The sequence below is a fragment of the Culex quinquefasciatus genome, chromosome 3 (genome assembly GCF_015732765.1).
Source record: "Culex quinquefasciatus strain JHB chromosome 3, VPISU_Cqui_1.0_pri_paternal, whole genome shotgun sequence".
NCBI classification, from domain to species: domain Eukaryota; kingdom Metazoa; phylum Arthropoda; class Insecta; order Diptera; family Culicidae; genus Culex; species Culex quinquefasciatus.
In genome coordinates, this window is record NC_051863.1 from 46,997,726 (window position 1) to 47,022,462 (window position 24,737).

At 38.2% G+C, this 24,737-nt stretch overlaps 1 protein-coding gene across 1 annotated transcript in view; it reads left to right on the top strand.

Moving 5' to 3' along the window:
• The window catches only part of LOC6042039 (ras-like protein family member 10B), a 45,487-nt gene extending 27,853 nt beyond the window's left edge, over positions 1 to 17,634 (top strand). Inside the window, exons 2-7 of the mRNA XM_038264031.1 lie at positions 3,794 to 4,173; positions 4,492 to 4,595; positions 12,155 to 12,391; positions 12,460 to 12,573; positions 12,630 to 12,697; positions 16,803 to 17,634. Of these exons, the coding sequence (XP_038119959.1) occupies positions 4,530 to 4,595; positions 12,155 to 12,391; positions 12,460 to 12,573; positions 12,630 to 12,697; positions 16,803 to 16,923 (606 nt within the window). The 5' untranslated portion in view covers positions 3,794 to 4,173; positions 4,492 to 4,529 and the 3' untranslated portion in view covers positions 16,924 to 17,634. The remainder of the gene's footprint in view (positions 1 to 3,793; positions 4,174 to 4,491; positions 4,596 to 12,154; positions 12,392 to 12,459; positions 12,574 to 12,629; positions 12,698 to 16,802) is intronic.
• The last annotated feature ends 7,103 nt before the right edge of the window (positions 17,635 to 24,737 follow it).

A 24,737-nucleotide genomic window follows, 5' to 3' on the forward strand; every position in this document is an offset into this window, starting at 1 on the left:
AGCAACTGCGGGTGGGCACCTATGCTTATGCTTATGCTTATTGCTCGATAAGAAAAAAATATTATTCCACCCATTAAGGAGAGAGTGCATGGCCCGGGAGCGCTTTTTTGTTCATCATGGCAGTGCTGCCAGTAAATCAAGTTTGATTTAAAAAAACCATGGCAGTGCTGCCAGTAAATCAAGTTTGATTTAAAAAAACCATGGCAGTGCTGCCAGTAAATCAAGTTTGATTTAAAAAATCATGGCGGAAAAAAAACGGAATCGACGTAACACCTTATAATGTGGCCCTCTTAAACCTTGCGGTTTCGTCAACGGATCCACAGGCGTGTATCGTTCTTTTTGCGACAAGACTCCGCCTCCCGGGTCTCCCAAGTGTGAAGGTATGGGCACGGGGAGAGGGCACCGAATACCTATATTTACACTTAGAATTTTTTGCGTCCGCCCCGGGATTCGAACCGGCGACCTCTAGATTGTGAGTCCAGTGCGCGGTCCGATTGATCCACACAGGCAGACAAGTGATAAATCATGGCAGTGCTGCCAGTAAACCAAATTTGATTGAAAAAAAAAAATCAAATTACTTTGAAATTTTTTTTATGTCGATTCATCTTATATTTTGTGAAAATTCTATGCTGATCATTTTCCGTGAACCCGGTGCGGGAATTTGTCTTCTGTTTCCATCAAAATTGTTGCATTTATGGACCCAAACTTGAAAACAAGTGTGACATAAACTTTGAAAAATATTTTAAACGTACTAATTGTAAATCCAAAAATAGTTTTAAAAATTGTTACCCTCTACTATTTGATTTTTTTTCGAAATTTTTCAAATTTTCCCTTGTTCAGGAGGTTATTTTGAACAACTTTAAGCTTACGAAAAACATGACTTCTCTTGTTTTATGTTTTTGTAGTTTTATTTTTAGTATTTTAGTTTGCATTTAATTTGTCAAGTTTATGTTTTCTATAGTATTTGGCCTATTCAACCACCTCTTATTATTAAATTTTGACTGTTTAGTTTGTTTGATGTTTTAATGTCCACATTTACATTTTTTTTGCTTGATTTTCGCATTTTCTGTTATAGAATGACACCATTATCATTCAAATTGTAAAAAAGCTAAAAAGCATAGTCTGGAACACTACAAAAATTTCGGCATGCCTTGTTTACTTAAAATAAAGGAATCTTAAGTATAAAAAATAACAGCCATGGATTATTCCAAAAGATGATATTTTCAAAAACATTGACAAAGTCACAAAAAACAAGTCACAAATTACACCCTAAAATCTTTTTAAATTTTAAGATTTTTTTCTATCCAATGGTTTTAAAAGATACAAAAATTGGTTGAAAAATTGATTTTTGTCGAGATCGAAGCAAATTTTGCACCAAGCTAAACTCTGGCGCGAAAAATGGCTTGACATTAAAAAGAAGAAATGGTTTTACACCATATTCTTGATTTACACAACGAAATGGGGGTGTTTAAATCGAGAATCGTTTAAAAAAAGAATGTCCATAACTTAAATTGAGAATATGACTTAAATTAAGAATATTTGGGATTTCGTAATTTTTCGAAGAACTTTCAAAATATATCAATTGAATTTTGTTAAGGAATGTTAGTTAACATTTTATCATGGTTTTGGAACAACTGGGATGTTCTAGTCCATCCAAAACTTCTGGAAGTGTTGTGCAACAGGCTTACCAAAGAAACAAGTAGAAACTTCAAGATTTTGACAACGGATCCTATCCAGACTGCTTCAGTGAGTGTGGTAGGCTACAGACCATTATGGTAACAACTTACTGGGATGATCTGGGTCATCCAAGAACTTCCTGGAGTTAAGATCTGTGGGTCTACCGCCGTAACAAGCAAGAGGTTGACGGTTATGGACCCCAGAACATATCCGCATAGCTTCAGTGAGTAAGTCCTTGGATGTCCCAGAACATCTCAACATATCAGCAAACTAGTCTACCGTACCCACTGAAGCTATGCGGATATGTTCCGGGGTCAAAAAACATCGACCCCTTGCTTCTAACGTCGGTAGATTCACAGATCTTAACTATAGGGACTCCTTGGATGATTCAGGACATCCAAACACATCCCAACACCCCAGAAAAGTAGTCCCCCATACTCAATGAAGCTATGTTCCGGGTTCAAAAACCGTCGACCTCTTGCTTCTTACGTCAGTAGATTCACAGATCTTAACTCTAGGGACTCCTTGGATGACCCAGATCATCCCAATAAGTTCTTACAACAATGCACTGTAGCCTACCACACTCACTAAAGTAGTCTGGGTAGGATCCGTAGTCAATATCTTGAAGTTTCGACTTGTTTTTTGGTAAACCTCTGGCTCAAAATTTCCGCAGGTTTCGGATGGACTAGAACATCCCAGATGTTCCAAAACTATGCTTACATGTTGCAATATCATAACAAAATAACATACAATTGATACATTTTGAAAACTCTCCGAAAAATTATGAATTTCCAAAGATTCTTAATTTAATTCATATTCTCGTTTTAAGTCATGAACATTCTTTTATTAAGTCATGACTTAAAAAAGTTGCGTAAATCCAGAATCGTTTAAAAAAAAGGTGACTAAAAAAAAGAATATGGTGTATTTTATTATATTTTAATTTTAGTAAATCAAAGATTTAACGGCCAACCAGCAAAACCCAAATCAATAGTGCTTCGATTTTGCTCAAATTTGATATGAGAGTTCTTTGGCCAAAATAATTAAACTCGTACGCGACTATTCTGGTCCTTTCCGAAATAGGGTGATCAAAAAATTGAGATTTCTGATTTCTGATCTTTTTTTTATTTTTTAAACCATATCACCAGAACGGTTGATCCTACACAGAAAAAAATCAATTCCCGTAATTGTGAATTAAGTTTACGAATGTGAGATCCACGAAGGAATTTATTCATGAGTATGGTGCATTTGCACCATAAACGTGAATATATTCCTTCGTGGTTCTCATAATCTTGAACTGACTTCACGGTTTCGAGAATTGATTTTTTTCTGTGTATTTGAGCTCTGCGCGTTGCATTAGAAGGGTGGTAAGTTTGGCTATTAATACTATGATATTTTAAAAACATAGCTGAACACATCTTGTTGTTGTTGTGCTTATTTGAAGGCCTCGGGACCAAACAACCTGTTGTTGACAGTATGTTTTAAAATTATTTTCCAAAATGTTTAAGGTAACATAGAAAAAATTGTGAATGTCGATTATCACGATTCTGAGATATAATTTAAAAATAATCTAGCTAAAAGTACCATGCTTCTCCATCAAAATGAGTTCTCAGTACATTTTGTGGAGGCGCATGGTGCTTTAAATTGAATTATTGAAAGCCGATTTGTTGCATGAAAAATCTTCAAAAATCACAAATAAATATTTTCACAGGTGAATTCGTTAGACCCAGAAACAGTTTCATTTAATCTATAGGTAACAAAAATACGGGTCAAATTATTTTAGTCAAAGAACTCCCATGTCAAATTTAAAACAAATCGAAGCATTTTTAATTTGATTCTGGTTGCTGGTTAGACTCGGAATCGCTGAATAGCTTTTTTTATTCTTGTTAAAAAGTTATAATTAATGTTTTTTTGTAATTCAATTGATAAATCATTTTTTAAAAGATGCAAATAATAAAACACGTCGTTTCTTCAGACTCGTTCCAAATTACACATTTTATTGCACTGCAGTTACAGCCGTTGGAACGGCTGTGCAACATGTTCTGTAACTCGATTTATATTTCCTTCTATCAGAACAATCCCTCTAATCTCATTGATTGCTCTACTCTCTCCCCGCCAGGCAATGATCCCGTGCAACAACGGACGGCTCACCACCATTAACAAACGACGCAAAACTATGCACTGGAGCGGCGGCGACGGCGATGGTGTTGGAGAACAATAGAATATTCGAAGTGGATTAGAAGTGATAACCTAGAATAGAGAGAGTGGTAGCGCAGTAGTAGTTTATGCCAGTGCGAAATAGTTTTGGTATTGTGTAGAAACAAATCGAGTGGTGCAATTTGGGCTAGGAGAGCACGATTGGTCTGGGAGCCCTAAAGTGTCCCGAGAGTCACTCTCTATTGTGCGAAAAAGTGTTTGCGATTAATCTAATCAAGTTTGTCGTTAAAATGTGGAATCGTCTCTCGCCGACAAATTCCAATAAACTGTTGCTCGAACATGGTAATAATAGCAATATTAGTAGCAATAACAACAATACCATCACCACCTCTGGTAATAACCACCCCAGCAAGACCGGGGCCGCCCTGGTCGCCGTCTTCTCCGCCGCCGTTAGCCCCTCTATTGTTGCTACCGCCACCACCACCACCAACAACAACAATAATAACAACAACTCCACAACCAATAACAAAACCAACATCACCAAAACCAATACCAATACCACCACCTCCAACAGCAACAACCCCCGTAGTAGTAGCACAAAGCCCAACAAAATCCTGTCGATCGATATGGAAATTCGTATACAAAATAAGTGTATTTCAGCATAGCGGATCACTCTGGAGGGACCGGAACCCCCCTGGATGCAAGGCCCCCTCAAGGTGGCGTTTCTGGGGGCCTCCGGCGTTGGACGGACCAGCATACTGCAGGTGAGTGCTGTGCTGGGCTGAGCTTGCAGGTTCATTCATCATGTTGTAGTCTGTCTACATCCCAGGGAGAGGGATTTGGGCGATGGGAGATACCGGAGAAAGATTTTAATGCACAAACATGTGTTGAACAAGCTTTTGGTAGATTCGACTAGATCAATTTGAGAATGAGTGTTTGAGAGATGTTAATCAAAGTTTTTTTTATGATTCAGAGTTATTCGCTTATTTGCTCTACAGCCGTGCCTTGGCGTTCTCGATTGCGAGATTCCTACTCGAAACTAGGCTTGATTGTTGAGGCAATTTCAAACCTCTTTTTACACCTAAGCTTCCATCCACCCCGGGATTCGAACTGACGACCTTTGGATTGTGAGTCCAACTGCCTACCAGCGACTCCACCAGGTTAGGACCCAGGGAGACGACTACTACACCTGGACTGAGCTAACGACCTAACCTCTAAGTTAGACCGGGGCCAACATTTACTTCCCCGTCCGACGGAAGACGTGATCAGACAAAACATAAACATCACGAGCTATCGCGATTCTGTCAAAATCTGGCACTGGGAAGGAAGTTATTAAATGAAAAATGTTGTTCTAAATTTAGGAAATTTGTATCTAGAGAAAAAATTAAACTGTCATTTTTGATTTGGATAATTCTCTACCAACTCACACAAAATCGGAAAAAGGTTGCCCCGCCCCTCTTCGATTTTCGTGAAACTTTGTCGTAAGGGGTAACTTTTGTCCCTGATCACGAATCCGAGGTCCGTTTTTTTGTTATCTCGTAACGGAGGGGCGGTACGACCCCTACCATTTTTGAGCATGCGAAAAAGACAAGTTTTTCAATAATTTGCAGCCTGAAAAGGTTATGAGACGGAAATTTGGTGTCAAAGGGACTTTTATGTAAAATTAGACGCCATATTTGATGGCGTACTCAGAAGTCCATAAAAACGTATTTTTCATCGGAAAAAACACAAAAAAAAAATAAAAACTCTGCAATTTTTCGTTAATCAATTGTAATTTTATTTAACGTGTCATTTTAAGGGAAATTAAATGTACTTTTCGAATCTACATGAACCCAGAAGGGTCATTAATAGGCTCAGTGATTTTTCACGCTCTACAATTGCAAATTTCACGGGGACCCTAATTTTAGAACACCAAATTTCACGCAAATTTCGCGGAACGTAAAAAAAGTTAAAATAACTCTGAAAATGTTATGTTTAAATCACAGAAACAACTTTTTATGCTTCATTATTTATAATTTTTCAAAAAACTAAAAAATCATTACTAAATTTGATCGTGACACGAAAAAAAATCTTATAATTTTCAAAAAAGTTTCCACCTGGTTTATGGATGGTTTCTATTTGTATTTTGAAACAAAATACAGGGCATGTGTATTCTCATTTATTGAACTGTTTTTTTTTTAATATTCAACTAAGGCCGTTACAAATATTTTTCAAAGTTTATGTTGCCCTCCCCCCCCCTTCAAAATTGGCCTGAATAATCAGGGGGCAAAAAAATATTTTTTCGAAAAACTTAAAAATTTTAATGAAAATTAAAGATTAATCAACTGAAAACCAGTTAAAATGCATTTTACCGCGTTTATAATCATATTCAGCAAGTTTGAACTCTTTTTAAAACAGTTTAAATTTTCCTGAAATACCAATGTACAGTCCCACAAAAAGGTTTTTTTTTTGCGAGAAAAATTCCGTCGATACCTCGATATTTTCAAAACGAATGATTGGAAAGCAACTGTACGCCTGTAAAATGCATTTTAAAACACTTTGCTCATCCAAATGTTGAAACCTAGGCTTGTAATTTCAATTTTTATATTTTATTTTTATTTTTTTTTGCCCCTCCCCCCCCCACGACTTTGGTCAGAGCCGAGGGACTTCAAAAAATATTTGCAACGACCTAATAAAGCTAAAAAGTTTTCGCTGATTGGCTTCTGTTTTATCATTTTACATGTTTATTTCATTTCTTATCAAAGCAAGATTTAAAAATGTTATCCAGCCAAAATGAGTAAAATAATTTGAATTGTCTGCGACATTTAGCACAGTAAAAATAATTTTTAAGGTTTTCATCTCCCATTTCAAAATTTAAATTTTAAAGCATGTGGCAAAACTTGTATAATTTGAAACTAAATCGAAATTTCAAGAATTTTTTATTTCAATTTTTAAAGGAATCATCCACCCAAATAATCAAACATCGTTACTCAAAAAAAATCTGAAATGTGATGTCATAGAAAGAAACTCTTCATGTTATTTAACACCCAAAAGGCCATGCTCTCTTAGAAACAACATTTTAAAATGTAAAAAATCATATCTCCGGTTGGTTTCAACCAATTTTGATGAAACTTTCAGAGCAGGTCCAGTTTTTAGTATAGTTTCAAATGAACTTTGAGTTGGGTCAGAATTTCGGATTGTTCCGGATTTATCGCAGATTCCCTTGGGGTACCTTTGTTTTGGCCAGTTGGGTCACTTTATGTTTACTTAATATTTTTCTTCAACAGTATAAAGTTTTAGTGGAAAAAACTGAAGTATTATCAAAAACAAATACTCCTATGCGTATATGGCATATGATGACCCCTCCACATAGCCCTGGGACCACCGGAACCGGTTCCGTAGTACAACCGTGGGGGACAAAATCTAGAAGTCACAGAAATATGTCATGCGACATGTCAAAAAATATCTACTGGCTCTGAAAAGATGATTGCTATCTCTCAAAAGACTTTCTGAGACCATCAGGACAATTTGGCCACCTGGAACCGGTGAATCCGGAACATGGTTCATGGTAGAAAAATGTTATCTGTAATTCCCATAGTGCGACTTGTCAAAAAACATCTACTGGCTCTGAAAAGTTGATTGCTACCCCTCAAAAGAGTGTCCGAAGCCATCCGGACACTTTGGCCACCTGGAACCGGTGAACCCGGAACATGGTTCATGGTAGAAAAATGTTATCTGTAATTCCCATAGTGCGACATGTCAAAAAACATCTACTGGCTCTGAAAAGTTGATTGCTACCCCTCAAAAGAGTGTTCGAGGCCATCCGGACACTTTGGCCACCTGGAACCGGTGAACCCGGAACATGGTCCATGGTAGAAAAATGTTATCTGTAATTCCCATAGTGCGACATGTCAAAAAACATCTATTGGCTCTGAAAAGTTGATTGCTACCCCTCAAAAGAGTTTCCGAGGCCATCCGGACACTTTGGCCATCTGGAACCGGTGAACCCGGAACATGGTCCATGGTAGAAAAATGTTATCTGTAATTCCCGTAGTGCGACATGTCGAAAAACATCTACTGGCTCTGAAAAGTTGATTGCTACCCTTCAAAAGAGTGTCCGAGCCCATCTGGACACTTTGGCCACCTGGAACCGGTAAATCCGGAACATGGTTCATGATAGAAAAATGTGATCTGTAATTCCCATAGTGCGACATGTCAAAAAACATCTACTGGCTCTGAAAAGTTGATTGCTACCCCTCAAAAGAGTTTCCGAGGCCATCCGGACACTTTGGCCACCTGGAACCGGTGAACCCGGAACATGGTCCATGGTAGAAAAATGTTATCTGTAATTCCCATAGTGCGACATGTCGAAAAACATCTACTGACTCTGAAAAGTTGATTGCTACCCTTCAAAAGAGTGTCCGAGCCCATCTGGACACTTTGGCCACCTGGAACCGGTAAATCCGGAACATGGTTCATGATAGAAAAATGTGATCTGTAATTCCCATAGTGCGACATGTCGAAACACATCTACTGGCTCTGAAAAGTTGATTGGTATCACTCAAAAAACTTTCCGAGACCATCCGGACACTTTGGCCACCTGGAACCGGTGAACCCGGAACATGGTCCATGGTAGAAAAATGTTATCTGTAATTCCCATAGTGCGACATGTCGAAAAACATCTACTGGCTCTGAAAAGTTGATTGCTACCCTTCAAAAGAGTGTCCGAGCCCATCTGGACACTTTGGCCACCTGGAACCGGTAAATCCGGAACATGGTTCATGATAGAAAAATTGTGATCTGTAATTCCCATAGTGCGACATGTCAAAAAACATCTACTGGCTCTGAAAAGTTGATTGGTATCACTCAAAAAACTTTCCGAGACCATCCGGACACTTTGGCCACCTGGATCCGGTGATTCCGGAACATGGTTCATGGTAGAAAAATGTTATCTGTAATTCCCATAGTTCGACATGTCAAAATTATCTACTAGCTCTGAAAAGTTGATTGCTACCCCTCAAAAGAGTGTCCGAGGCCATCCGGACACTTTGGCCACCTGGATCCGGTGAACCCGGAACATGGTCCATGGTAGAAAAATGTTATCTGTAATTCCCATAGTTCGACATGTCAAAAAACATCTACTGGCTCTGAAAAGTTGATTGCTACCCCTCAAAAGAGTTTCCGAGGCCATCCGGACACTTTGGCCACCTGGAACCGGTGAACCCGGAACATGGTCCATGGTAGAAAAATGTTATCTGTAATTCCCATAGTGCGACATGTCGAAAAACATCTACTGGCTCTGAAAAGTTGATTGCTACCCTTCAAAAGAGTGTCCGAGCCCATCTGGACACTTTGGCCACCTGGAACCGGTAAATCCGGAACATGGTTCATGATAGAAAAATGTGATCTGTAATTCCCATAGTGCGACATGTCGAAAAACATCTACTGGCTCTGAAAAGTTGATTGGTATCACTCAAAAAACTTTCCGAGACCATCCGGACACTTTGGCCACCTGGATCCGGTGAACCCGGAACATGGTTCATGATAGAAAAATGTGATCTGTAATTCCCATAGTGCGACATGTCGAAAAACATCTACTGGCTCTGAAAAGTTGATTGGTATCACTCAAAAAACTTTCCGAGACCATCCGGACACTTTGGCCACCTGGAACCGGTGAACCCGGAACATGGTCCATGGTAGAAAAATGTTATCTGTAATTCCCATAGTGCGACATGTCGAAAAACATCTACTGGCTCTGAAAAGTTGATTGCTACCCTTCAAAAGAGTGTCCGAGCCCATCTGGACACTTTGGCCACCTGGAACCGGTAAATCCGGAACATGGTTCACGATAGAAAAATGTGATCTGTAATTCCCATAGTGCGACATGTCGAAAAACATCTACTGGCTCTGAAAAGTTGATTGGTATCACTCAAAAAACTTTCCGAGACCATCCGGACACTTTGGCCACCTGGATCCGGTGATTCCGGAACATGGTTTATGGTAGAAAAATGTTATCTGTAATTCCCATAGTGCGACATGTCAAAAAACATCTACTGGCTCTGAAAAGTTGATTGCTACCCCTCAAAAGAGTGTCCGAGGCCATCCGGACACTTTGGCCACCCGGAACCGGTGAACCCGGAACATGGTCCATGGTAGAAAAATGTTATCTGTAATTCCCATAGTTCGACATGTCAAAAACATCTACTGGCTCTGAAAAGTTGATTGCTACCCCTCAAAAGAGTGTCCGAGGCCATCCGGACACTTTGGCCACCTGGAACCGGTAAATCCGGAACATGGTTCATGATAGAAAAATGTGATCTGTAATTCCCATAGTGCGACATGTCAAAAAACATCTACTGGCTCTGAAAAGTTGATTGGTATCACTCAAAAAACTTTCCGAGACCATCCGGACACTTTGGCCACCTGGATCCGGTGATTCCGGAACATGGTTCATGGTAGAAAAATGTTATCTGTAATTCCCATAGTGCGACATGTCAAAAAACATCTACTGGCTCTGAAAAGTTGATTGCTACCCCTCAAAAGAGTGTCCGAGGTCATTCGGACACTTTGGCCATCTGGAACCGGTGAATCCGGAACATGGTTCATGGTAGAAAAATGTTATCTATATATACTATACTAAAAACTGGACCTGCTCTGAAAGTTTCATCAAAATTGGTTGAAACCAACCGGAGATATGATTTTTTTGCATTTTAAAATGTTGTTTCTAAGAGAGCATGGCCTTTTGGGTGTTAAAAAAGTCGTATAAAAACATAAAATTCCATTTTTGTCCGAGGGCCAATAAAATACACACCAATCTTTTTATTACATGAAAATTTGCTAGAATGTTTGAAAACTTTTACTGCTCCATATATTGAAAATGGACATGAGGTCATTTAGACAAAAGGTGAGAAGGATAAAAGGTAGTTTTTATTTTTGATAGTAATAGTAATTCGACAAACTAATTTAATTGACCACAACAATAACAACAAATGGGCTAACTATTCTGATGCATGTATAAAATCTTCAGTTTGCTTGAATAGAAAATTTTCTATAACATGTTTATTAAAATCAGACAATTTCACACTGAAAACTGCCATAAGAAGTGCTCATGTTCGAAGGTATGGAAAAACCCACAAAAGTGTTACAAAACTTTTATTATTTTAAAGAAAAGATCTTTCCAAAACATGTTTATTGAATCTAAAGAAATCCACATAATTACTTTTTTTCTCTTTAAACCTTTTGTCCACTTTCCAACTTTTTATCCTTGGCCCTTATTTTCTTCGACCTTTTGTTACACATCCATAAATTTCAACTGTCATGATCAGTGATAAACTTACTGAAAAATTTAGTTCTACAGTTTTCAGTAAACAAACCTTAAAGTTTGGTGTTTAGGTGAAATTTAAAACGGGGGATTTCTTGAATATCTCGAAACCGATAAAATTTAGCTGAAATCTCTCGTGGAATCCACAGCTTCTCATCCAAGCATCTCGTGAATGATATGCTTTCTTTCTTTCTGTTAGTAGGATAAGGTATTGGTTTTTCGATGCCTCCCGAGCTATGATGCAATGGGGAGGAATTAACACATATACACCCGACGTTGAGCCCTCCGAGCTACGATGCTATGGGAAGGTCTTTTTCAGCACAAAAACACTCGCGCATTTTGATGTCTCGAATAAATAACGTGTTGAATTGTACTTATATGTAGCAGAATTAAATACGGAATAATGGATGAACTAATGAAAAACTAATGATGCAAAATGGCTTATTAAGACAAAAGAAATAATATATGGACAAAGTTTCCACTGAATCGCAAAATAAAACAATGAGTCCATTTGTGAAAACCTATAGTATCACTCAATAAATGTTTTTTTTTTTTTTGTTGAGTGCATTACTAATCTTTTTGGATCTTTTTTTTTTAATTCCAATGATTATTCCAAATGCATTTTACGGTTACCAAGTAAATTGTATCATTGCAGTGGAAATATTTCCATTTTATTAATCGCACACGAATGCAAACAACTGCGGTGAAACGAATTTCATGCTCCACTTATGGTCGCAATGGTATGCAAAATGAGAGGTAATGAGCGCTGCTCACTTTAGGGGAAAATTTTCAATCAACACGAAAATGCATTCGATATCGATGTTTGAATTATTCATGTTTGTATTGTCGATGTTTTTATTAGGTAAATAATCACACTGACTGTTAAAAGGCTGATGAATTATTTGCATTCAATTTATTTGAGAAAAAATCAGCGAGGAAAAAATACTTAAATTAATACACAACTGTCACCACACACCCAACTAACCGGTACACACTCCACCTTTCGCCAACATCTATTTGCAGCAATTTTTCAAGCATGACTTCCCGACGGCTCACGTCCGCACGACGCGCCGCTCGATCTACCGCAGCTGTCTGGTGTGCGACACCTGCATCCGGGAGCTGATGGTGTTCGACGTGCCCCCGCAGAGGCGCTTCCCGGCGGACAATCTGGCCGAGTGGAACAACGGCCACCCGCTCGGCCTCCGCACCGTGCACACCTACGTCCTGGTGTACGACATGGGCAACCTCGACACGTTCCAGGTGAGCTCTGTGGCCACGCGTAATGAAGTTTTTCAACTGATTTTTGATTTCCCGCTTTTTTTCCACAGTACTGCCGCAGCATGCGTGATCAAATCCTAGAAAGCTTTAGTCATCGTGATTTTAAAATTATGGTTGTGGGCAATAAAGTCGATCTGGTTTCCGAAACCATCCCGCACACTCAGGTAATTGACTGTTAGGGCCGTTTCAATGCAGTGTACTGAACTCCTTCCTTTTTCAGGAATTAAAAGACATCTCCACACTGGTTCGGAAGCACTGGCGTTGCGGTTACGTCGAGTGTTCTGCCAAGTAAGTATTTTTTTCTCAAAGGAATAGTTTCTATTCAAACGATCAAAAAATAAAAATAAAACTTTTATTGCTAATTTACTTATAAAAATATGACGGATTGTAAATATCCTGCTCTTCCAAAAGGCGTCAACTTCTGGCTGAGTATGAGGGTATGAGCTGAGGGTTAACATTTTGGAAGTAGTCAGAAAAAGTTGAATTTAGCATTTCTTTAAATTTCGCAATGGTTCTCGTGCAACTTGACGAATACAAATAATGCGATTTGGCCTTTTGAAGAAAAAAAAGGAATTGTAACAGTTTTGGAACCAAAATCAAAACCAGAACCAGAACCAGAACCAGAACCAGAACCAGAACCAGAACCAGAACCAGAACCAGAACCAGAACCAGAACCAGAACCAGAACCAGAACCAGAACCAGAACCAGAACCAGAACCAGAACCAGAACCAGAACCAGAACCAGAACCAGAACCAGAACCAGAACCAGAACCAGAACCAGAACCAGAACCAGAACCAGAACCAGAACCAGAACCAGAACCAGAACCAGAACCAGAACCAGAACCAGAACCAGAACCAGAACCAGAACCAGAACCAGAACCAGAACCAGAACCAGAACCAGAACCAGAACCAGAACCAGAACCAGAACCAGAACCAGAACCAGAACCAGAACCAGAACCAGAACCAGAACCAGAACCAGAACCAGAACCAGAACCAGAACCAGAACCAGAACCAGAACCAGAACCAGAACCAGAACCAGAACCAGAACCAGAACCAGAACCAGAACCAGAACCAGAACCAGAACCAGAACCAGAACCAGAACCAGAACCAGAACCAGAACCAGAACCAGAACCAGAACCAGAACCAGAACCAGAACCAGAACCAGAACCAGAACCAGAACCAGAACCAGAACCAGAACCAGAACCAGAACCAGAACCAGAACCAGAACCAGAACCAGAACCAGAACCAGAACCAGAACCAGAACCAGAACCAGAACCAGAACCAGAACCAGAACCAGAACCAGAACCAGAACCAGAACCAGAACCAGAACCAGAACCAGAACCAGAACCAGAACCAAAACCAGAACCAGAACCAGAACCAGAACCAGAACCAGAACCAGAACCAGAACCAGAACCAGAACCAGAACCAGAACCAGAACCAGAACCAGAACCAGAACCAGAACCAGAACCAGAACCAGAACCAGAACCAGAACCAGAACCAGAACCAGAACCAGAACCAAAACCAGAACCAGAACCAGAACCAGAACCAGAACCAGAACCAGAACCAGAACCAGAACCAGAACCAGAACCAGAACCAGAACCAGAACCAGAACCAGAACCAGAACCAGAACCAGAACCAGAACCAGAACCAGAACCAGAACCAGAACCAGAACCAGAACCAGAACCAGAACCAGAACCAGAACCAGAACCAGAACCAGAACCAGAACCAGAACCAGAACCAGAACCAGAACCAGAACCAGAACCAGAACCAGAACCAGAACCAGAACCAGAACCAAAACCAGAACCAGAACCAGAACCAGAACCAGAACCAGAACCAGAACCAGAACCAGAACCAGAACCAGAACCAGAACCAGAACCAGAACCAGAACCAGAACCAGAACCAGAACCAGAACCAGAACCAGAACCAGAACCAGAACCAGAACCAGAACCAGAACCAGAACCAGAACCAGAACCAGAACCAGAACCAGAACCAGAACCAGAACCAGAACCAGAACCAGAACCAGAACCAGAACCAGAACCAGAACCAGAACCAGAACCAGAACCAGAACCAGAACCAGAACCAGAACCAGAACCAGAACCAGAACCAGAACCAGAACCAGAACCAGAACCAGAACCAGAACCAGAACCAGAACCAGAACCAGAACCAGAACCAGAACCAGAACCAGAACCAGAACCAGAACCAGAACCAAAACCAGAACCAGAACCAGAACCAGAACCAGAACCAGAACCAGAACCAGAACCAGAACCAGAACCAGAACCAGAACCAGAACCAGAACCAGAACCAGAACCAGAACCAGAACCAGAACCAGAACCAGAACCAGAACCAGAACCAGAACCAGAACCAAAACCAGAACCAGAACCAGAACCAGAACCAGAACCAGAACCAGAACCAGAACCAGAACCAGAACCAGAACCAGAACCAGAACCAGAACCAGAACCAGAACCAGAACCAGAACCAGAACCAGAACCAGAACCAGAACCAGAACCAGAACCAGAACCAGAACCAGAACCAGAACCAGAACCAGAACCAGAACCAGAACCAGAACCAGAACCAGAACCAGAACCAGAACCAGAACCAGAACCAGAACCAGAACCAGAACCAGAACCAGAACCAGAACCAGAACCAGAACCAGAACCAGAACCAGAACCAGAACCAGAACCAGAACCAGAACCAGAACCAGAACCAGAACCAGAACCAGAACCAGAACCAGAACCAGAACCAGAACCAGAACCAGAACCAGAACCAGAACCAGAACCAGAACCAGAACCAGAACCAGAACCAGAACCAGAACCAGAACCAGAACCAGAACCAGAACCAGAACCAGAACCAGAACCAGAACCAGAACCAGAACCAGAACCAGAACCAGAACCAGAACCAGAACCAGAACCAAAACCAGAACCAGAACCAGAACCAGAACCAGAACCAGAACCAGAACCAGAACCAGAACCAGAACCAGAACCAGAACCAGAACCAGAACCAGAACCAGAACCAGAACCAGAACCAGAACCAGAACCAGAACCAGAACCAGAACCAGAACCAGAACCAAACCAGAACCAGAACCAGAACCAGAACCAGAACCAGAACCAGAACCAGAACCAGAACCAGAACCAGAACCAGAACCAGAACCAGAACCAGAACCAGAACCAGAACCAGAACCAGAACCAGAACCAGAACCAGAACCAAAACCAGAACCAGAACCAGAACCAGAACCAGAACCAGAACCAGAACCAGAACCAGAACCAGAACCAGAACCAGAACCAGAACCAGAACCAGAACCAGAACCAGAACCAGAACCAGAACCAGAACCAGAACCAGAACCAGAACCAGAACCAGAACCAGAACCAGAACCAGAACCAGAACCAGAACCAGAACCAGAACCAGAACCAGAACCAGAACCAGAACCAGAACCAGAACCAGAACCAGAACCAGAACCAGAACCAGAACCAGAACCAGAACCAGAACCAGAACCAGAACCAGAACCAGAACCAGAACCAGAACCAGAACCAGAACCAGAACCAGAACCAGAACCAGAACCAGAACCAGAACCAGAACCAGAACCAGAACCAGAACCAGAACCAGAACCAGAACCAGAACCAGAACCAGAACCAGAACCAGAACCAGAACCAGAACCAGAACCAGAACCAGAACCAGAACCAGAACCAGAACCAGAACCAGAACCAAACCAGAACCAGAACCAGAACCAGAACCAGAACCAGAACCAGAACCAGAACCAGAACCAGAACCAGAACCAGAACCAGAACCAGAACCAGAACCAGAACCAGAACCAGAACCAGAACCAGAACCAGAACCAGAACCAGAACCAGAACCAGAACCAGAACCAAAACCAGAACCAGAACCAGAACCAGAACCAGAACCAGAACCAGAACCAGAACCAGAACCAGAACCAGAACCAGAACCAGAACCAGAACCAGAACCAGAACCAGAACCAGAACCAGAACCAGAACCAGAACCAGAACCAGAACCAGAACCAGAACCAGAACCAGAACCAGAACCAGAACCAGAACCAGAACCAGAACCAGAACCAGAACCAGAACCAGAACCAGAACCAGAACCAGAACCAGAACCAGAACCAGAACCAGAACCAGAACCAGAACCAGAACCAGAACCAGAACCAGAACCAGAACCAGAACCAGAACCAGAACCAGAACCAGAACCAGAACCAGAACCAGAACCAGAACCAGAACCAGAACCAGAACCAGAACCAGAACCAGAACCAGAACCAGAACCAGAACCAGAACCAGAACCAAAATAAGGTCAACTCATTAAATATTATTCTTTTATTTATTAATTGACTTAATTTGTAAAATCAAAATTGTGAACAAGCACTACACCTATATAACCTCTTCTACCAGGTACAACTACAAGATCGGCGACATCTTCAAGGAGCTGATGGGCTACCCGGTGTGCGGGACGGCGCCCAAGCTCGAGTTCCCGCAGTCGATTAGGTCAAAGAACAAGTGCACGATTCTCTAGTAGTAGCTATAGGCGCTCTCCGGGCTGGTGGCCACGGTGGTCCTGTGCTGGCCGGCCTGGCCCACCTGACTGCACCCCACACGTGGCCATCCGAGATGCCTCGGCAGATGTCGCCCAGCAAAGGGTTCAAACTACTAAGAGTTGCTGCAAACAGAAAGACAGATAAAGAAGTGAGTTACCGCGAGAGTGAGATTGTAGCAGATAAGCATTAAAAATACCCTGGAACGCGTTGAAGGTGGTTTTGAAAAATGACGTTTTAAGAACCTAGGGCTGTTACGGTACTGTTGTTAGTTATAAAATGACCCCCTCGAAATATCAAAAATAAGCCCAAATCCTCATGTTGACTATTGATATTGAGCACCTTGAACACCGTGTCACATTTTTGTGGCGTTAAAGTGCACATAAATGTTCTGAATTGGAATGGTCGGTTCTGGGCAAAACACCGCCCGGGATGCCAAGCAACGGTAATAGAAACCTGTAATTTGCAACATTACACCAGCAAGCACAAATTGACTGTCAGACGGGCAGAACAGACGAAATTAATGAGCACAACACATAAAACCTGTCGAATTCAAGGCTTTCCAAGAGAGCAATTCTCTACGAAATCGGTCTTTTTTCTTCAATTTTAATTTTTGTATTTTTTAATCCGGCTGAAACTTTTTTGGTGCCTTCGGTATGCCCAAAGAAGCCATTTTGCATCATTAGTTTGTCCATATAATTTTCCATACAAATTCGGCAGCTGTCCATACAAAATGATGTATGAAAATTCAAAAATCTGTATCTTTTGAAGGAATTTTTGATCGATTTGGTGTCTTCGGCAAAGTTGTAGGTATGGATACGGACTACACTGGAAAAATAATACACGGTAAAAAATTTGGTGATTTTTTATTTAACTTTATCACTAAAACTTGATTTACAAAAACACTATTTTTAATTTTTTATTTTTTGATATGTTTTAGAAGACATAAAATGCCAACTTTTCAGAAATTTCAGGTTGTGCAAAAATCACTGACCGAGTTATGAATTTTTAATCAATACTGATTTTTCAAAAATCGAAATTTTGGTCGTAAAAATTTTCAACTTCATTTTTCGATGTAAAATCAAATTTGCAATCAAAAGTACTTTACTAAAATTTTGATAAAGTGCACCGTTTTCAAGTTATAGCCATATTTAAGTGACTTTTTGAAAATAGTCGCAGTTTTCATTTTTAAATTAGTGCACATGTTTGCCCAGTTTTGAAAAAATATTTTGAAAAGCTGAGAAAATTCTCTATATTTTGCTTATTCGGACTATGTTGATACGACCTTTAGTTGCTGAGATATTGCAATGCAAAGGTTTAAAAACAGGAAAATTGATGTTTTCTAAGTTACACCCAAACAACCCACCATTTTCTATCGTCAATATCTCAGCAACTAATGGTCCGATTTTCAATGTTAATATATGAAACAATTGTGAAATTTTCCGATCTTTTCGAAAAAATATTTTGGAATTTTCAAATCAAGACAAACATTTTAAAAGGGAGTAATATTGAATGTTTGGCCTTTGTGAAATGTTAGTCTTGATTTGAAAATTCCAAAATATTTTTTCGAAGAGATCGGAAAATTTCACAAATGTTTCATATATTAACATTGAAAATCGGACCATTAGTTGCTGAGATATTGACGATAGAAAATGGTGGGTTGTTTGGGTGAAACTTAGAAAACATCAATTTTCCTGTTTTTAAACCTTTGCATTGCAATATCTCAGCAACTAAAGGTCGTATCAACAAAGTCCAAATAAGCAAAATATAGAGAATTTTCTCAGCTTTTCAAAAATATTTTTCAAAACTGGGCAAACATGTGCACTAATTTAAAAATTAAAACTGCGACTATTTTCAAAAAGTCACTTAAATATGGCTATAACTTGAAAACGGTGCACTTTATCAAAATTTCAGTAAAGTACTTTTGATTGCAAATTTGATTTTACATCGAAAAATGAAGTTGAAAATTTTTACGACCAAAATTTCGATTTTTGAAAAATCAGTATTGATTAAAATTCATAACTCGGTCAGTGATTTTGCACAACCTGAAATTTCTGAAAAGTTGGCATTTTATGCCTTCTAAAACATATCAAAAATAAAAAAATTAAAAATAGTGTTTTTGTAAATCAAGTTTTAGTGATAAAGTTAAATAAAAAATCACCAAATTTTTTTACGTGTATTATTTTTTCCAGTGTAGTCCGTATCCATACCTACAACTTTGCCGAAGACACCAAATCGATCAAAAATTCCTTCAAAAGATACAGATTTTTGAATTTTCATACATCATTTTGTATGGACAGCTGCCGAATTTGTATGGAAAATTATATGGACAAACTAATGATGCAAAATGGCTTCTTTGGGCATACCGAAGCCACCAAAAAAGTTTCAGTCGGATTAAAAAATACAAAAAAAATCGAATGACCGAAATCCTAGAGAACTGCTCAAGATAAAGGGTTATTTTTATGGTTTGACTTTCTTAATTGTTTAATCATGTTTGTGTCTTCAAATTTTTAAACAAATTTAGTTATTCTTTCTTTAAATGAATTCTTGGAGTTTTTCATGCAAAATCGGTTTATTTTATTTCAAATACAATGACAATCAAAAATTTGCGTTACATGTACAGGTTTTATATTTTGATCCCCTTGGAAAGTTTTTGGTGAGGTTAAAATGTGCCGTCGATAAGGTCAACTAAAATGTAATGACATTATTCTGTTCAAAGTGATTTTAAAAAATAAAGGAACATAGAATAAAGTACACCGCATCCTCGAATCGTCACGCGTTTGTGCTATTTTGTCAAAGAAAAACAAAAAAAAAATGAATTTTCGCTTCAATTTGACATAATAGCCCAATCGCTTTGATTTGTTATGTAAACGTTAGAGACAATAAAATAACCAGTAAATGGTAGCGGTTTTTCATGCAATCAATCGGAAGTTCATCTTTTGTTGCAAAATAGTTTAAAAAATTTCAAATTTACATCATTTCAAACGGAGGACATCAAAATTACACTGATGGTCACTGTCTAAAGTTTACTTGAATTAAATGACTTAATTGATTCCCAAATAACAGAATCAAATTGAAACACTTTTCAAAACAAATGCTGAAAAGTTGAAGTTTTCAGCACTTGTTTTTAAAAGTAATGCTTTACAACATTGTTTTGAATTACGGTGGATTGACTGAGTACATGGACATTTGACTTAAATTTACGACTCGTGCTGAAAAAATCAAGTTCTTCAACAAAAATAATCGAAAGAATCGAAAATTGTTACTTTTCGATACAAGGGCTACTTTTCAGCACTGAAAAGAGTTCTGAAAAAATTAACCATTTAGCTCTCGAATTTAAAAGTAATACTTTTCAGTTATGCAACATCAGTTTAGATAGTCACCATCAATTTATTTTTTTGACTCTTGTGCAACGTGAATTGGAAAATTCGAGCCGCTTAAATAGAATAACATAACGCAAATCAGCCATAAATTGAGAACGCTTTCATGTCAGTTTGAGCGAAACCAAAACACGGACAAATATGCCACAAATCAATGTGTTAGTGAGCTTCAACGTTATACATTTGTCGCTAGTTGTTGAAACGAAAAATACAAACATAAATATATATATATATGTAAAGTTCGGAAGTATCACAAAATGTTACTGTTGTTTTTGTAAATAAGTTCAAGTTAGTTGCTGCAGCTCATTGTTAGCTCTTGTGTGATGTTTTGCTTGCTTAAAAAAAAAAACAAACAAAGGAAAATCAAGTGCTTACGATGTAAACAACAGAACAAATCATCCCTTCGATCGGTGGAATTGTCCTAAAATCAACACAAAATTTGTGGAAATCTGATGTTACTGTGTCTACTATGATACGATTAGTTACGATAAGTCACTGGATGATGGAAAATGATTACAAATAAATCGAAGTAATACCACTGAAAAAAAAGCACAAAGCAACCCAATCACGGACCAAACTATCGCTACAAACACGTGTTGTAAGTCACAAAATACCAAATCTCAGAGATGCCTTTTCCCTGTATTTTTAAAAACGAATCAAATCTGTCGATATCTGGTCAATGTATCAATGTTCGTTGCTCACGCTGTGTGTACGTAATTTGTGTACCGTCGAAAATCCCCATTTTTTAAACCCTCAAAGGGTGCGTCACCATGCAAAAAAAAAAAATCCTTTCCACAACCTGAAAATCCCAAAATCTCATATCAAATATGGGCATCATCATCCGGAGTGTGTTGTCTTTGTGTGACTAAGTGTGCGTTTGTGTTCAAAACTGGGAAAAAGAACCCGCAAGGCAGCTACTCAAAATATCTCGAAGGGATGATTTGGTTCGCAAATGTGCCGTGGATTTCAAATTGTACATTGAAAACCGTTTGAATCGTATATTTAGAACTTAGTTTAAATACATACACATGAAACACACATGAAACGAGTTGGTGATTATTACGTAGTGATTATTGAAACCGAGCAATGTCAGTTCTATACAATAAAAGCAAGGAAGAATAAAGTAATTTATTAGTTTCGGTTTAAAACATATCACAGCCAATTTCCAAGTTCTGTTTGTAGTGTCAATGTTAACATAATAACAACGATTTCTAGCATAATGATTTTTTCATGACATTTTTGTGTTGGTTTGCAACATTATTGGAAAGTTTTTAAAGAATATTTTGTATGTTTGCTTTTTGGGTGTTTTTAAATAACCCTGACAAAGTGTGACGATCGGGAATTTTCAGTGCTGACGAGATACAAGCTGGGGATCAAATGTCCCCGGGAATCAAGTTTTCCCGCTCTTCCCTATCAAATTTATAAAACTCGATCCTGAAAAGTTATAAACGATTTAAAAAACAGTCATTTCATGATGAAAAATATTATTTTCACCAACTTCGAGCTCGGGTATCAATGTGTTAATCTCAACTAGAGAGTGATGATTCTCGGGATTTTCAATTTCCCGGGAAACGAGAGTTGAATTTGGCCATTTCCCGGGAATAGTGCCAAAAAATTAACAGGTAAAGTAATAAATTTGTTTTTTTTTTCAATAAGTTCAGTTACAATTAATTTAAAGTTATTCTATGGAACATTTATGTTTTGTAGCCTCATTATTTTGAGGAACTTTATCGACCTTTTGATATTTTTTTTTCTGAATCTGCAAATACAAAATCGTTTCTTGAACTCTTCAAGACCAAAAAAAAAATAAAATGATTACGAATCTTAATTCGCACTGAGCGATCTTTGAAAAGTTTCACAATCTTTTCATTAGACACGTTTATTTCTGAATATGAAGATGAGAGAAGCACTGGTTTATTTGAACTTGAACATCGAACATTGAATATGCAATGTTGTTAACAATTTTGAATTTTTATCTGATAAGTTTATGTAATTTTAATTCGATATTAAATTTTTTAAATTTCCCGGGAGTCTCGAACGAATTTCTTGGAAATCGATAGGTTCAAAAATGGTCGATTTCCCGGAAAATGTGACCTTAAATTTATCGTTATACTATTTTTACAACAACTTGTTAAAAAAAGTGCAATTAGGGAGACTTGATCCCTGAACTTTTGCAGTCATTGGAATCAGCCTCAAGCTTAATTAATTGGTTTCTTATTTTGTACATGGTTTCCTTTAGTATAGTTATAGATGACTTACTGCAGTTTGAACCATTTTTCAAATATTTTGTAAACACAAATTACCAGCTTTTGTAAACATGATCCATTTTGGTTTAAAAAAGAATATTTTCTACTACTTGCCTTTCATGGTGGACAAGTTGTATTTTGAACAGACTTTATGTGAAGTTGCTGTAACTGAAAGAAAATCAACAGTTTGGATGAATAAGAAACATTTTGCTTAAGATTTCTTTAAAATGTTGAAAGGGGGTCAAGTTACCCCTAACATTTTGAAATTTCCGGTTTACTTATTTTTAATCGATTGACATGAATCTAAGAGTTTTGATAAAACAAATCTATCAGCCAAACATAGTTTCATGTTTAAACTTTCAATTCAAGCAAAAAGTTCATAGTTTTGTGAGAAATTAAGAGAGTTATGTGCAATTAAAAAATAAAGGATCAAATCTCCCCACTGTCCCCTGTGTTCTTCAAAGTTGTAGAGCTTTAATTTGAGAATGAGAATCTCACATTCAGGAATATTTGGAAAGAAGTAGCGCACTGGACAGACCAAACAGAAAGATTTTTTTTTCATACATTTTTCTGTTTTTCCCATACATACTTCAATTTCAAGTATCATTGGTGCATGTTGGCCGATTTTGCTAATATTTTTCTCAGAGTCTCAAAATAGCTAAAGGAACAATATTCAACTTCAGCGAGGTTTTAAAATGTTACAATTTGTTGGGAAAATGTGGTTCCTGTTCTGCTCTGTTCGTTGTGTTTTATTTTCTACTTGAATTTAGTATAAGAACTCATAACTCACCAAACTAAAATAAAAAATAAAAAACAAAGATTATTTACATGACTTTTAGGCTAAGTGATTTTTCACGCTAAAAACATCAAATTTCACGAAAATATCGCGAAACGTGAAAAACGAAAAATAAACTATATTAATCTTGAGTTAAAATTATAAAAAAAAACTACTTTTTATGCTTTTTTATATTCGACTAATATAGCTAAAGAGGTTTCAAATCTATTGATTTTTTTTTCATTTTTTTAAGCAAAATTTTACAAAATAATTAAAATAACTTGAGTTTTTTGCGACATTTTGCTCAGCAAAAATTATTTTTGCTCAGCCCAGCCTAGCCCTGCTCAGCAAAAATAAATTTTATCTGAACTTAAAAATTTTATTCAAGCATAGGAAACAATAAATGTGGAATTTTTTTTTCTTCCACGGTAACCATCCACCCAAATAATCAATTAAACATAAAGATGATTGAAAAGATCAAAAATTCTATTCATTTAAGGGTCCATGCTATGCAAAGTCTTCTACAGTACCTTATACAAAAAGTGGGACCCTAACTGTTTTCTATTCAGAGTTCTGACAATTTCCGTAAAAAAGTCGAAGCAACAAATGTTCGCAAATAAAACTTGTTCCTTAATCTTGAAGAAAACAAGTTTTTTTTGATAATACCTTTAAAAAAATAGTAGTCAAATTGTTATTAAAGCGAATGGAAATATTAATAATAAGAAAAACTGATAAACTATTGTTGATACTCTGAATAGCAATCTATTTTCACATTTTTTCTCTACTCTCTCCCCCCCCCTCCCCTTCAAAAATGGTCTGAAAAATCAGGGGGCAAAAAAAAAAATTCCAAAAAACTTCAAAACTTCCCTGAAAATATTTGCCTAATCATCTGAAAGCAATCTAAAATGCATTTTTCTGCATTGATAATCATATTTAGCATGTTTGGGCTTGTTTAAAAGTGTTTTGTATTTTTATGATATTCCTATGCACAGCACCGCCAAAATTTTATTTTTCGCAAAAAATAAAATTTTCGTCAATACTGAGACATTTTGGAAACTAATGATGGCAAAACAACTGGACAGGTGCATAATGCATTTTAAAACACTTTTTTCATTCAAATGATGAAACCATGGCTCGTTACTTCAATTTCTATACTTTTTTTTATTTTTTGCCACAACATGCTTAAAGTAGTGTGCAATCTTGTGACAACGACCATTTAGTACTTTTCAAGAAAATCGTGAAGAGTTGTGAAGAGCAATGCCATGCCAAATAGAGAATCGGTTGTACCCGATCCTCTCCGATTTCAATGAAACTTTGTAGACATGTTATCCTACGCTTATGTAAGCCATTTTTGTGTATATGGAGCCAGTTTCACTCGATTATGACATTTGAGA